The sequence below is a fragment of the Coregonus lavaretus genome (genome assembly GCF_964263955.1).
Source record: "Coregonus lavaretus genome assembly, chromosome: 14".
Lineage (NCBI taxonomy): Eukaryota > Metazoa > Chordata > Actinopteri > Salmoniformes > Salmonidae > Coregonus > Coregonus lavaretus.
This window is the reverse complement of record NC_140001.1, coordinates 5,693,764-5,707,732: the sequence shown is the minus strand read 5'-3', so window position 1 is coordinate 5,707,732 and position 13,969 is coordinate 5,693,764. Positions and strand designations below refer to the sequence as shown.

The 13,969-nt window shown below is 41.9% G+C and overlaps 1 protein-coding gene across 1 annotated transcript; it reads right to left on the bottom strand.

Moving 5' to 3' along the window:
• Window positions 1–1,389: 1,389 nt before the first annotated feature.
• ccl19a.1 (chemokine (C-C motif) ligand 19a, tandem duplicate 1) lies at window positions 1,390–13,680 on the bottom strand. Its single transcript, XM_084176225.1, has 4 exons — window positions 13,375–13,680; window positions 5,906–6,029; window positions 2,757–2,871; window positions 1,390–2,167 (listed from the first exon to the last, which is right to left on the bottom strand). Exons 1-4 carry the CDS (start codon window positions 13,439–13,441, stop codon window positions 2,129–2,131), a joined length of 345 nt encoding a protein of 114 aa, XP_084032351.1. The 5' UTR covers window positions 13,442–13,680; the 3' UTR covers window positions 1,390–2,128.
• Between the last annotated feature and the right edge of the window lie 289 nt (window positions 13,681–13,969).

Below are 13,969 nucleotides of genomic sequence, written 5' to 3'. Positions count from 1 at the left end.
TGTCCCCCATGATGATATTGGGCAGGGGACTGTGGATCGGTCTCCGTCCGTCCGTCGGTCTGTCTGTTCGTATGTTATTCACACGCGAAATCTCAGACAGCACTGGCCCGAAACATGACGAAACTTGGGTGAATGATGCGTCTTGCCATAGAGATCCGGCCTTTTTAAAATTAGACTGATTGCCCATTATTAACTGACGTTTTTGAGTCAAACCAGAGAGGAAGAGGCGACGCGAGTGGGTTAACTGGGCCCAAATTCTGTCTTCTCCGGCAAGTGGTGTTTTTTCTTTGGCACATGACATGGAGTACATGGAGTGGATTATCTAAAAAGACTGGTACCCAGGCTAACTACCTTCCATTTTTGAAGACGTTTATTTTCATTATTAGAGTGGCCACTTGAGTATCTGGTCAATACAATGGATAATCTGTGGTCACATACGATAACTGAAATTTTATAACTGAAATTTGTAAGTCACACACAATATCTCAATTGGGGGGGGCACTGCGTCATTCGTTGGGAAGACATGTTTACTGTTGCCTTGTTTATTGTTTTAACTGTGGATTGGCCCTCTAAGGTCCAGATCTTTTGGCAGAGGCTGCATTACAGGTTACAATAGCACTGTTAATGACAGGCTTTTAGTTGCTTAAAGAATTTAGACTTTGCATGTGGAGATGTTGTATAATGCGCCTTTAACAGAAAATCACCTTCCTGTGTAAAAACCATGGTAATTAAAGACAAAAACTACTGTGTTGGAAATGTTCTCTGTGTGTATCAGATCGCATGTTTAGCATAATGCTGTTTTTCTAATAACCTGTCTTGGTTGGGTTCATGCGAGTGGCTGATTGATTGTACATGGGCGGAATCCACACTATCACTGATAAGCAATTTGGCTGTACGCCCAAAACGTGTTCTGGGAACCAAAAGGAGTATCTCAGTTTCAAGGTAAGAAGCCTGGTGTGGTATCAGTCAGTCTCATGCAGGAACCAACCATGCTTATATGACCTGTTTGTGTAGCAGTTTAAAGGGACTGAAAAGGGAATGCCCCTTTTCAGAGTTTCATTGAGTTTGTGAACCTCTACGGCAGTGATAATAAAGATTGCTTAATTTACTTTGAATTTGAGTCCTTAGTGGTGAATTTCCACGACACTACATTTGAAGATTTTTCATTGTGTTTCCTTCTGATCACACACACCCATCTACTGCGGTATTTAAACAGCCACAAGTTTGGGTGTTTAGTGCCCTCTATTGGCGAATAGTTATACTTCTTGTTGTTTAGCGATTTGGGCCCATGAGCTTAATCTGTGTCCGGGAATCCGGCCCATGCACTACGGTCCTCAAAAGTCTGTGTCTCATTCTGTTTGAAATACAGCAATGTGTTCACTCAGAATATTGATTTGACAAAGTCTTTATTGAAAAAACAAAAGGTCCATGAAAATATATAAATTCATCAAAGTAGGTTCACATTGTAGGTTCACAAATGATAAGAACATTTTAATTATCTGAGATTGACGTACAGATTCACTTTAGGGAGATGGGTGTTCTAACCATCTGCCAGCACCTTGACCCCTGACCTCTAATCCCTGATTCTTTCTCATTTCTGATTCTGATTTTATATATTTTTTATCTTTGACCCTGCATTGTTGGAACAGGTTGTGTAAGTAAGCATTTCACTGTTAGTCTACACCTGTTGTTCACGAAGCATGTGACAAATAAAATTATATTTGATGACCTTAAAGTCATTTTAACTTCTGCCATTTTGTTTCTCTTCCAATCTATTTAAGGGTCAGTCCAGATGTGAGGTCAAAGCTAGTCTACTCTTTTTGGAATATTATCATTCAATATTTTGTCACATATAAAAAAAGAAATGTCTGCTACATGAAAGTGCCACTGAGAAACAACATGGTAGCTTAAGCAAGGCGGTCTATTGGATTAACTAAAGACTCAAGACGGAAGGAAACTGAAAAAGTGCATTAGTGGTAGGAGGAATCACTTTAGACATTTTTTTTTTTTTTTTACTTCTCCCACCCTGTTCTTCACCCACTTGGAAGGTTCTTCTCAGGCTCTGTCACTGTTCTTTGGACCGGGAGAGGCGGGTGGGGATGGTGGTGAGGGGTTCCAGCAGGGGACCTTAGGAACTCTTAGGCTTCAGCTTCTTACAGTGTATAGCCTGCAACCACACAGACACACACAGAGTCAGGTCAGCAGCTAAAGTAAGTTTAGGGAAACTGAACTGAACTTCTCTTGAATTCCAGACTTTAGTGGTTTAGTAACAGCTGAATCACATAGGTTTTTTTTTTTTTTACGTTTTTTTTTTCTGGGACTCAACACTCAACATCATTGGTTCAATGGTTCAATGGTTGCAGCTAAAAACATGTGAAAGATTTGTGAAAGATTAAAGCCAACCACATTTACATGGCACAATGCTCTTAACCACCAAATCATAACTCAGACTAACCTACACAGTACTATATCTACTACAGATTAAGCCAACCACATTTACGTAGACACTCTTATCCAGAGCGATTAGGGTTAAGTGCCTTGCTCAAGGGCACAGATTTTTCACCTAGTTGGCTCGGGGATTAGAACCAGCGACCTTTCGGTTACTGGCACAACGCTCTTAACCACTAAGCCACCTGCTTAACCACCAAATCATAACTCGGGACTAACTCAGCATGTAATCTACACAGTACTATATCTACTATATACTGTAATCTATGTCATCTACATGCACATTGCTTGTACATTAAGGATGGTACCTTGAAGTTCGTTTCTTGGCACTTATTGATGAGGCGGTCCATGTGTTTCATCAGGTCTGTAACCCAGGTGGGATCAGTGGGAGCACACAGCTTGAGTCCCCTCTTGGTAGTGAAGCTGCAGTAAAGAATGAGATGGGGAGAGAGGTTACAGGGAGGGACAGAGAGTAAGGAATGAGATTGGGGAGAGCGGTTACAGGGAGGGACAGAGAGTAAGGAATGAGATTGGGGAGAGAGGTTACAGGGAGGGACAGAGAGTAAGGAATGAGATTGGGGAGAGAGGTTACAGGGAGGGACAGAGAGTAAGGAATGAGATGGGGAGAGAGGTTACAGGGAGGGACAGAGAGTAAGGAATGAGAAGGGAGACAGGTTACAGGGAGGGACAGAGAGTAAGGAATGAGATGGGGAGAGAGGTTACAGGGAGGGACAGAGAGTAAGGAATGAGATTGGGGAGAGAGGTTACAGGGAGGGACAGAGAGTAAGGCATATGCTGTGATCAAACTCCTGCTACTGGCATAGCCGTGGGAAGTAGGGGTGCTGAAAGTGCTGCAGCACCCCCTGAAAAATCAGAATTTAAAACGTATGTCATTTTTAGAAAAATGTACAGTACCAGTCAAAGGTTTGGACACGCCTACTCATTCAAGGGTTGTTCTTTATTTTTACTATTTTCTATATTGTATAATAATAGTGAAGACATCAAAACAATGAAATAACACATATGGAATCATGTAGTAACCAAAAAAGGTTTAAACAAATCAATATATATTTTATATTTTATATTCTTCAAAGTAGCCACCCTTTGCCTTGATGACAGCTTTGCATACTCTTGGCATTCTCTCAACCAGCTTCATAAGGTAGTCACCTGGAATGCATTTCAATTAACAGGTGTGCCTTGTTAAAAGTTAATTTGTGGAATTTCTTTCTTCTTAATGCATTTGAGCTCCTCCTCCGTGAATTTCATAAAAATAAAAATTGTAAAACATTAAAAACGTTATCCTTTTTAGATAAAACTATACTAAATATAATCACATTTGACCAAATAATTGATTAAAACACACTATTTTGCAATTAAAGTCTACAGTAGCCTCAGGAGCACTCTGTAGGGTAGCCCCATGGTGTAGCCGGAGGACACCTAGCTTCCGTCCTCCTCTGGGTACATTGACTTCAATACAAAACCTGGGAGGCTCATGGTTCTCACCCCCTTCCATAGACTTACACAGTAATTATGGCAACTTCTGGAGAATGTCTTCCAACCTATCAAAGCTCTTGCAGCATGAACTGACATGTTGTCCACCCAATCAAAGGAACAAAGAATTAATCTAGTACTGAAATCATAAGCTACAGCTAGCTAGCACTGTACTGCATAAAATGTGGTGAGTAGTTGACACGAACAGAGAGAAAGACAATAGTTTAACAGTTTTGAACAAATTAATTTCTTCCAAAATGAAGGAGAAGCAAGAGAGAGAGAGAGAGAGAGAGAGAGAGAGAGAGAGAGAGATTATCTTTTTTTTAAATTAAACTTTCAGTTTCACTTACTTAGCTAGCAAATGCAGCTAGCTAGTTTAGACTACTGAAACACCTGGCTCAAACAGAGGGATGCTATGTTAGCTAGCTGGCTATGCCTATACAACACAACAATGGAACTCTTCCAAGTCAAGGGAAACTTTTGGTTTTACTAATTTATTGCCACCGCAGCCGGTCGGTGTAAGTGCCAAATTGCTTACTGACTGCACACTGTAACGTTACTGCATGATTGTAGCGTGTTTACTAATGAATTTGTTCTATTAGCTATGCTGACTATGACGTTACTTTAGCTAATATGGTGACAACGATGTAGGCTGTGTGCAGCGGTTATAATATGGTTTGGCTTGGAAAGGTTTTTTCTCTTGGTCACACACAGCTGATGTGTTGTGCATTGAAGTCCACAAGCGAAGGGAAAAGGTGAGAGGAGAAGAGCGTGTAGATGCGAGAAGGAATACAACGTGGCTGCTATGAAAGTGAACTGTGTTTAAACATACCTGAATTTGTCCAATAGAAACTTCCGTTTGCAACTGTTGGACTAATGATTACACCCTATATCAGCTAGATGCAGGCAAGAGTGTGCAAGGCGGTATTGAATGTCACCGTCAGTCCATGTGTCACTGTCTGTCACCTCAAATTTTTCTCCCGACCTGTGTGCAACTTTCATTCGTAGGCTAGGTTGTAGCAACCTCATGATGGGTATAGGGAAAATTTGAGTATCATGTAGTAGCCTAAACCTATCACTGTTACATTGAACTGGGTGAATGGAAAATGAAGGAGAGTCATCCAATATGCTGTAATAGAAATAAGGCCATGCTCATGAAAAAAATGGTCCTCCCTCATCTTAAACGGCAACGACCGCCACTGCTTACAAACCACTTAATGTAAATCTACATTACTGTATTGTACATAGGCTAGTCATCTAGGTTTGTACCTGTAGACTTTCCATCACCATGAAGAAAAACAATGCACAATACAGTAATTGAGTACATCGAGACATCAGGTGGTTTGTGACGATGTAGCTCAGTTGGTAGAGTGAGCGTGGCGCTTGCAACGCTACGGTTGTGGGTTCGGTTCCTACGGGGGACCAGTATGAAAATGTATCCACTCACTACTGTACGTTGATCTGGATAAGAGTGTCTACTAAAATGGAATGAATAGACCATTTCAGTTTTCACACAAAAATAATTTCCATTTGCAAAGTATTTCAAGAACCTAGAAAGCAAGTATTTTTTTATTCCATAAGTATTATCAGATTAACTGTTTTGTACAGATAATTTTCAGACTCAAGTTTTAAATGTTTTCCCAAAAGTAGTTCACTGGGCCTTTACTAGTCCTATATTAGCGGACTGACGTCTTCTGCCAGTCCCCAGTCATGTGAAATGCATAGATTAGGGCCTAATGAATTTATTTCAATTGACTGATTTCCTTCTATGAACTGTAACTCAGTAAAATCTTTTGAAATTGTTGCATGTTGTGTTTATGTTTTAGTTCAGTATAATAACAGCCTTGCTTTCTTATAAAGGCATGTGGAGAGTTCACCATATTTCTTATAACCTATACAATCCTCTCAACTCTACAGGGGGTGGTCCTTGTAAATACAAACCAATGAAAACAAGTTGTTCACTTACACCACAGCGTTGATGGAGCAGCCTTGACCTCTGACCTGAGACTGGTAACCCATGACAATGCGTCTAGGGATCTCTTTTTGACTGACAACCAGACAGCAGTCCATCACCATCTGGCCCTGAGTCACTGAGAGAGGAGAGAAAGAGAATTTAAAAACATTGAACTGTCAAAATAAAAGTTTAAAACAATTAAACAGTCAGCAGATAATTGCCTCAACAACAAATAATGGGCAACACTTTACAATAAGGTTTCATTTGTAAAAGGTTTATGAAGGGGTTATAATTGCGTTATTAACTATTATTTAATCATTTGTAAATGTATTATCAACCATTAATAAATGGTTATATATCGTATTGGTAAAATTGGTGCAATATCCTCCCGAGTGGCGCAGTGGTCTAAGGCACTGCATCGCAGCGCTAGTTGTGCCACTAGAGATCCTGGTTCGAATCCAGGCTCTGTCGTAGCCGGCCGCGACCGGGAGACCAATGGGGCGGCGCACAATTTGCCCAGCGTTGTCCAGGGTAGGGGAGGGAATGGCCGGCAGGGATGTAGCTCAGTTGGTAGAGCATGGCGTTTGCAACGCCAGGGTTGTGGGTTCGATTCCCACGGGGGGGCCAGTATGAAAAAATAATGTATGCACTCACTAACTGTAAGTCGCTCTGGATAAGAGCGTCTGCTAAAATGACTTAAATGTAAATGTAAAAAAATTATAACTGGTCAGTGTTTTCCAATTAGTGAGCCAATATTTACCTCTGGTTATTAACCATTTATAAATGATAATATTGAACCATTATGTATCATCATGCAACCATATTTTCAATAGTTGCACAGTTGAACAATAGTTATTTTCTCACTTTTGGGTGTGATGCATTGGTGCTCTGTCCAAGGAACATAATTAGGTTTTCATGATGTGTCTTGACCCACCTTTGAAACCCTGATGCCCTGGCCAAATGTACATCCAGGACATTATTCAATCATCATTCCTAACATATGACCCCTTACCAGATTATATCAACACACATCTACCACTTCTCTGTGATGGTCCAAGTATGGTGAACGCTCTGGTGAGAAATGGTAACCGTAATACCTTTTGGTTGGTGAAACAGTGAAGGAGGTATCCTCTCACAACATTGAATGTTTTGGTGTTCATACCTAGGGCTGTGGCGGTCACGACATTTTATCAGCCTGTGATTGTCGTGCAAATAACTGCCGGTCTCACGGTAATTGACCGTTAGTTAACATAAACATGTTTAGCATCTCCTGCCACTTATGCGGACCTTTGGAACGTCTACATATTACATTTACGTCATTTAGCAGACGGTCTTATCCAGAGCGACTTACAAATTGGTCCATTCACCTTATAGCCAGTGGGTCTTTTTTTTTTTGGGTGGGGGGGGGGGGTGGGTTAAGGGGCTGGTAGAAGGATTACTTTATCCTATCCCAGGTATTCCTTAAAGAGGTGGGGTTTCAAGTGTCTCCGGAAGGTGGTGAGTGACTCCGCTGTCCTAGCGTCGTGAGGGAGCTTGTTCCACCATTGGGGTGCCAGAGCAGCGAACAGTTTTGACTGGGCTGAGCGGGAACTGTGCTTCCGCAAAGGTAGGGGGGCCAGCAGGCCAGATGTGGATGAACGCAATGCCCTCGTTTGGGTGTAGGGACTGATCAGAGCCTGAAGGTTACGGAGGTGCCGTTCCCCTCACAGCTCCGTAGGCAAGCACCATGGTCTTGTAGCAGATGCGAGCTTCAACTGGAAGCCAGTGGAGTGTGCGGAGGAGCGGGGTGACGTGAGAGAACTTCGGAAGGTTGAACACCAGACGGGCTGCAGCGTTCTGGATAAGTTGTAGGGGTTTAATGGCACAGGCAGGGAGCCCAGCCAACAGCGAGTTGCAGTAATCCAGACAGGAGATGACAAAGTCTAGTAAATCAATGTAATATAGCCTACACATTCACAATACATCCATTATTTATTTTAGACAGGACTAAAGAAACACGATATGAAGAAAATGTAGTCTATTTCAGAAGAACAGAATAGCATACTCTGAGTTGTCCTTATGTTAGTGTCACGATCGAGGTAAGGAGTAGACCAAGGCGCAGCGTGATGAACAAACATGACTTTAATTAGTTAAAGCACGAAACAAAACAAGAAACGACTCGTGACGTCCACGGTGTCAATGACCGAACACGGAACAAAAACCCACAACCACAAAGGGAAAACATACAGTTTAAATATGGCTCCCAATCAGAGACAACCAGCCAACAGCTGACACTTGTTGCCTCTGATTGGGAGTCACTCAGGCAAACATAGAATACAACAAACTAGAATGAACACCAACATAGAAATACACACATAGAAATGAACACACCCTGGCTCAACATAATGAGTCCCAGAGCCAGGGTGTGACAGTTAGGCCCTGATCTGGCTATGCCATATGGCTGTGGGCTACACTAGTTCATTTAGCAGACGAAATTTGCTTAAAATTCTGTGGCATTATTTTATATGATTTTATAGTAAGAAGAATACAATTGAACATAGCTGAATAAAATAGAAAGGATATTTTCCCCAAACGATTTCCAAGGGAGTGCACACATGCGGCTATTCTGTGTTGGGCGGTTAACAAAGAAACTGAGTAGTGGTGTAAAATCATTAAGGACGCCGGGGGAAAAAACCATATTACATATACAGTGAGGGAAAAAAGTATTTGATCCCCTGCTGATTTTGTACGTTTGCCCACTGACAAAGAAATGATCAGTCATTAATTTTAATGGTAGGTTTATTTGAACAGTGAGAGACAGAATAACAACAACAAAAATCCAGAAAAACGCATGTCAAAAATGTTATAAATTGATTTGCATTTTAATTAGGGAAATAAGTATTTGACCCCTCTCAATCAGAAAGATTTCTGGCTCCCAGGTGTCTTTTATACAGGTAACGAGCTGAGATTAGGAGCACACTCTTAAAGGGAGTGCTCCTAATCTCAACTTGTTACCTGTATAAAAGACACCTGTCCACAGAAGCAATCAGTCAATCAGATTCCAAACTCTCTACCATGGCTAAGACCAAAGAGCTCTCCAAGGATGTCAGGGACAAGATTGTAGACCTACACAAGGCTGGAATGGCCTACAAGTCCATCGCCAAGCAGCTTGGTGAGAAGGTGACAACAGTTGGTGCGATTATTCGCAAATGGAAGAAACACAAAAGAACTGTCAATCTCCCTCGGCCTGGGGCTCCATGCAAGATCTCACCTCGTGGAGGTGCAATGATCATGAGAACGGTGAGGAATCAGCCCAGAACTACACGGGAGGATCTTGTCAATGATCTCAAGGCAGCTGGGACCATAGTCACCAAGAAAACAATTGGTAACACACTCCGCCGTGAAGGACTGAAATCCTGCAGCGCCCGCAAGATCCCCCTGCTCAAGAAAGCACATATACAGGCCCGTCTGAAGTTTGCCAATGAACATCTGAATGATTCAGAGCAGAACTGGGTGAAAGTGTTGTGGTCAGATGAGACCAAAATTGAGCTCTTTGGCATCAACTCAACTCGCCGTGTTTGGAGGAGGAGGAATGCTGCCTATGACCCCAAGAACACCATCCCCACCATCAAACATGGTGGTGGAAACATTATGCTTTGGGTTTGTTTTTATGCTAAGGGGACAGGACAACTTCACCGCATCAAAGGGACGATGGACGGGGCCATGTACCGTCAAATCTTGTGTGAGAACCTCCTTCCCTCAGCCAGGGCATTGAAAATGGGTCGTGGATGGGTATTCCAGCATGGCAATAACCAAAAAAAACATATAGCCTACTACATCTAGCTAAATATTGAACTTAGACCAGGGGCACAATGTATACATTTATGTTTGGATCAGAATCGCCGTTATAATCATTGGCCAGTATGGAGAATTAAGTAAAACCACAGCCAAACCCCTATCGCCATCAATGGCTAATTTAGGAAAGGGACGGTTTTAGCTAGCTAGCTAACCACCAGAGGTCAATGACACAACGAGATGCAACAATTCAAATTTTTGTTTGTTTGTGTACATGACTTTTGGCTGTGATTGGTGTGAAGCCAAATCCAAACTGGCTTCACTTAACACTTTTCTCACCCAAAAGTGAGAAAATAACTATTGTTTAACTTTGTGCGACCGTTGAAAATGAGACGAGAGAGCGACAGAAAGAGAGGGGAGGAAAATAACGATGTGTGAAAAAGAGAAAGAAACAGGAAACGGGGAAAGGAAGGAGAGAACCTGAGGGGAACAGGCCATATTACATCATATCACATATTACAGAGATTTGCCAATGTTTTGTCTTTGTGGGATTGATTGAGTGTCCCCTTTTTTCTCAAAATGGAAATATGGTATAACGGTTTTAAGTTGTGTAAGATCTGAAATGTAATACTCCCTTCACCGTGAGTCTCTGTTTAGGCATGGCTTAGAGTTTCTCAGGATTTATGTAGTTTTAGTTGTGGGAAGCAGGGTCATGGACCACGTCCAATTATCATTACCACTATTGCAGCTGTAGCAGAGCACACATGAACAAAGAGAGGGAGAGAGAAAGAGAGGGAGAGAGAGGGAGAGAGAGGGAGAGAGAAAGAGAGGGAGAGAGAGAGAGAGAGAGAGAGAGAGAGAGAGAGAGAGAGAGAGAAAGAGAGGGAGAGAGAAAGAGAGGGAGAGAGAAAGAGAGGGAGAGAGAAAGAGAGGGAGAGAGAAAGAGAGGGAGAGAGAAAGAGAGGGAGAGAGAAAGAGAGGGAGAGAGAAAGAGAGGGAGAGAGAGATGAGAAAGATGTGGACAAAGACAGAAAGTGGAGGGGGAGAGAGAGAGATTAAGAGAGAGAGCGAGCTAAAGAGAGGGGGAGAGAGAAATGTTGATTTGACACTATAGTTAATGATGCATGCTGTCTCTTTTATCTGGCTGGGGATTCCCCTGTAACTTTACTACACTGCAGACAATAGAGGGTCAAACTCTATGGCACTGTGCACTGTTAGGTAATAGTTTGATCACACGCGCACACACACACGCATGTTTGCACGCACACACACACAAACACTCCTTCTCTGTTAACAGAATTCTATTCACTGAGTGCCAACATTTAGTTTCCTGGTGGGAGAGGTGATAACATGAGTTGACTATTCCGGGAGCTCACCTGATGACAAAGTATATTCTAGTGTGTTTGTGTATGTGTGTGTGTGTCTCTGTGTGTATGTGTGTGTGTGTGTGTGTGTGTGTGTGTGTGTGTGTGTGTGTGTGTGTGTGTGTGTGTGTGTGCCTGCACTGTAAAAAAAAACATCTAGTTGATTCAATTAATTATTTAGTAACTGGAACCACAGCCTTTTCTAGTCTACTGAAACTTTCGTTTATACAGAAATTACTATTCAACATGTAGTTTCCTGGGATTTGAACTCACAACCTCTTGGTTTGCAGCATTCCAATCGTCCTGCTACACCACCATGTCTGTGCCAGTTATAAAATAAACTGACAATGGATTTCATTTACTGATTTACTTATTTTAGGGGTTTTCTGTTTTAATGTTACTCCTTAATCACTATGATGAATAAAATAATAATAATAATTTATTTACAGTATTTATTTTAAGCTTAGATTTGCTTTGAAGGGCAAACTTTAGGAATACAGGTGAAGTCAGTCATCGAGACAGGCATGGTGGCGTAGCAGGAATATAGGACTGCTGTGAACCAGGAGGTTGTGAATTCAAATCTCAGAACATGTTGAATAATAATTACTGTATAAATCAGTGATCATTGACAAGGCATTCCTAGTCGATCACCAAACATTTCTGTAGAAATCCAACAATAAAGACTTGTGCTCCTTTTTTAAAATATTTGTGTTGTACTTTTGGCTGTAGGTGTACTTGATTCAGAAGCCCAGCGCAGGTAGGCAAACTGTTCCCATTTTAAACCATTTCATTTGTCTGAAAAGACAAACTCCGCCTACCTAGAGGACCGGGATATCTACTGCGCTGGCCAATCAGATAGCTCATATAACCGTGCATACTGCTTCCACGACCCCGGCCATAGCAAAGTTTGATACTAGCCTACGTGAGATTTCATAACTTTTTAAACCATGACCAGAGAGAGACTGTCAAATAATACAGCAAAGAGCTGCTGTTTTTATGAGTGAGTTCATGTCTAAGTGTTTATTCAGTTCTGTCACTGTTTTTATTCAACACTATTACAAAACATAAAACGTGCTTCTCTCTACTTCCCGTTGCGCTGCAGCAGCAATGAATGAGTAGTGTATCGATACCCTGCGTTTTTATTATTATTAGCAGCTCGTCGTGTCTATTTTAATATCAAGGAATATTTCACTTTCTCTGGTCAGAGGAACAACATGAATTTGTGCATGAGGCAGATGCAGTGCGATTCGAGTTTCGCCACCAGGTGGAAGATTGTGTCCCCTCTCTCTGGTCAGTCTCACCAGAGGAAAGGAAGGAGAGAGCAGGGGCCGTGAGAGGCGGACATGGACCCTCTGCTGCTCTCTCCTTCCCTCCGCTGCCACTAATGCGGTGTTCAAAATAACTGGGAACTCGGAAATCTCAGACTTATCCGCGTTCCCGACTTGGAATTCCGAGTTGGATGACCATTCAAAACATTTTTCCCAGTAGGAATTCGTTTTTTTCAGAGTTCTCAGTTGTCTTGAACGCACTGAAGTCATAAGTTGGAGATTTCCAAGTTCCCAGTTGTTTTGAATGCGGCATTGAAAGCACCATGACCATCAGAAGCAGGTACCATCAGTCCAATGTATGGACTGCTTATGTGATGTCAGCTGCGCCTCGCAAGTGCTACACCAACAGATCTATTTTGTTGTCAAAGCTTGAGTATTGAAATATAATATGGTCTGAGAAGAACAATATTGGCAGGACAGGCATATGGTCAATATGCTGTAGTAATGTGTTAGGCATAATGTACAAACCTCATTCTTACAGAACTGTTTTTATTAGGTCAATGTAAAAAAGCGGTAGAGCTCGGCTTGCTTTTTGACTGCGAAAGTAATCTTGACTCAGAAAAGGTTGGTGACCACTACTATAAATGAACATGCACAAAGTCAACGTGTGTCGAATATGTAATCTGAAAACGTTGTATGTTAAAAGCACTATTTGAATGTCCCTAACCTACTTTTTGGCTAAGTTGACCAAATAGAAGCTAAGTTTGGGCCAACTAAAAATGTTAAGTTCAGGTAACACTTTGACCGAAACGTTGAGTAAACTAAATAAGGCTGGAACCAGTTACTAAATAATAATTAATTGAATCTACTAGATTATTTTTTTTACAATATGTGTGTGTGTGTGTCTGTATGTCTGTATGTCTGTCTGTCTGTCTGTCTGTCTGCCTATGTGAGTGCATGCCTCGTGTGTATCTGTGTATCTTGTTGTACAGTAATAAACCCCCTAATAAAGACATATCTACATCCCATCATGATGATTAAGTAACCAAGCCGTCCAGTAACTGAGAGGACTTACCTTGGCAGCAGCTGTAGAGGAACAGTACACAGAAGAGGATCTTGGCCATGGCCAAGGTAAACATCATGACTGGTCACTGATAACCTGAGCTGTACTGAGGGGTCTGGACTGGACTAACGCTGTGAGTCTGAAGATACGTGTGCGTGAGTGAGGATGGCTTCTAGAGAAGAGAAGTGTAGACTTTGTCTGTTTTTGATGTTTTTGTCTGTCTGTTATGTAAGGATTTCCTCCGTCTGTCTTCCCCTGGTGTGTGATGGTTCTTAGCCTGCTTTTAGCTCTGCTTTGTGATAAGACCTCCCTGTCTTTATAGGCTCTATCCAGTTTCACTTTTAGTCACACATACTCCAATTGGTGTTTTGGTAAACCTCACACTGCCCCTCCTACTGGACATTCATCAACCCATATATCGTGTGTGTGTGTGTGTGTGTGTGTGTGTGTGTATGTGTGTGTGTGTGTGTGTGTGTGTGTGTGTGTGTGTGTGTGTGTGTGCGCGTGTGTGCGTGCGTGGGTTTGAGACCTTCCTTAATATTGTCTCTTCCAGACTGAATACCACTTTTTTTTTGCTTGTGTCCTAAAGAGGATCTGTAGATGCTCA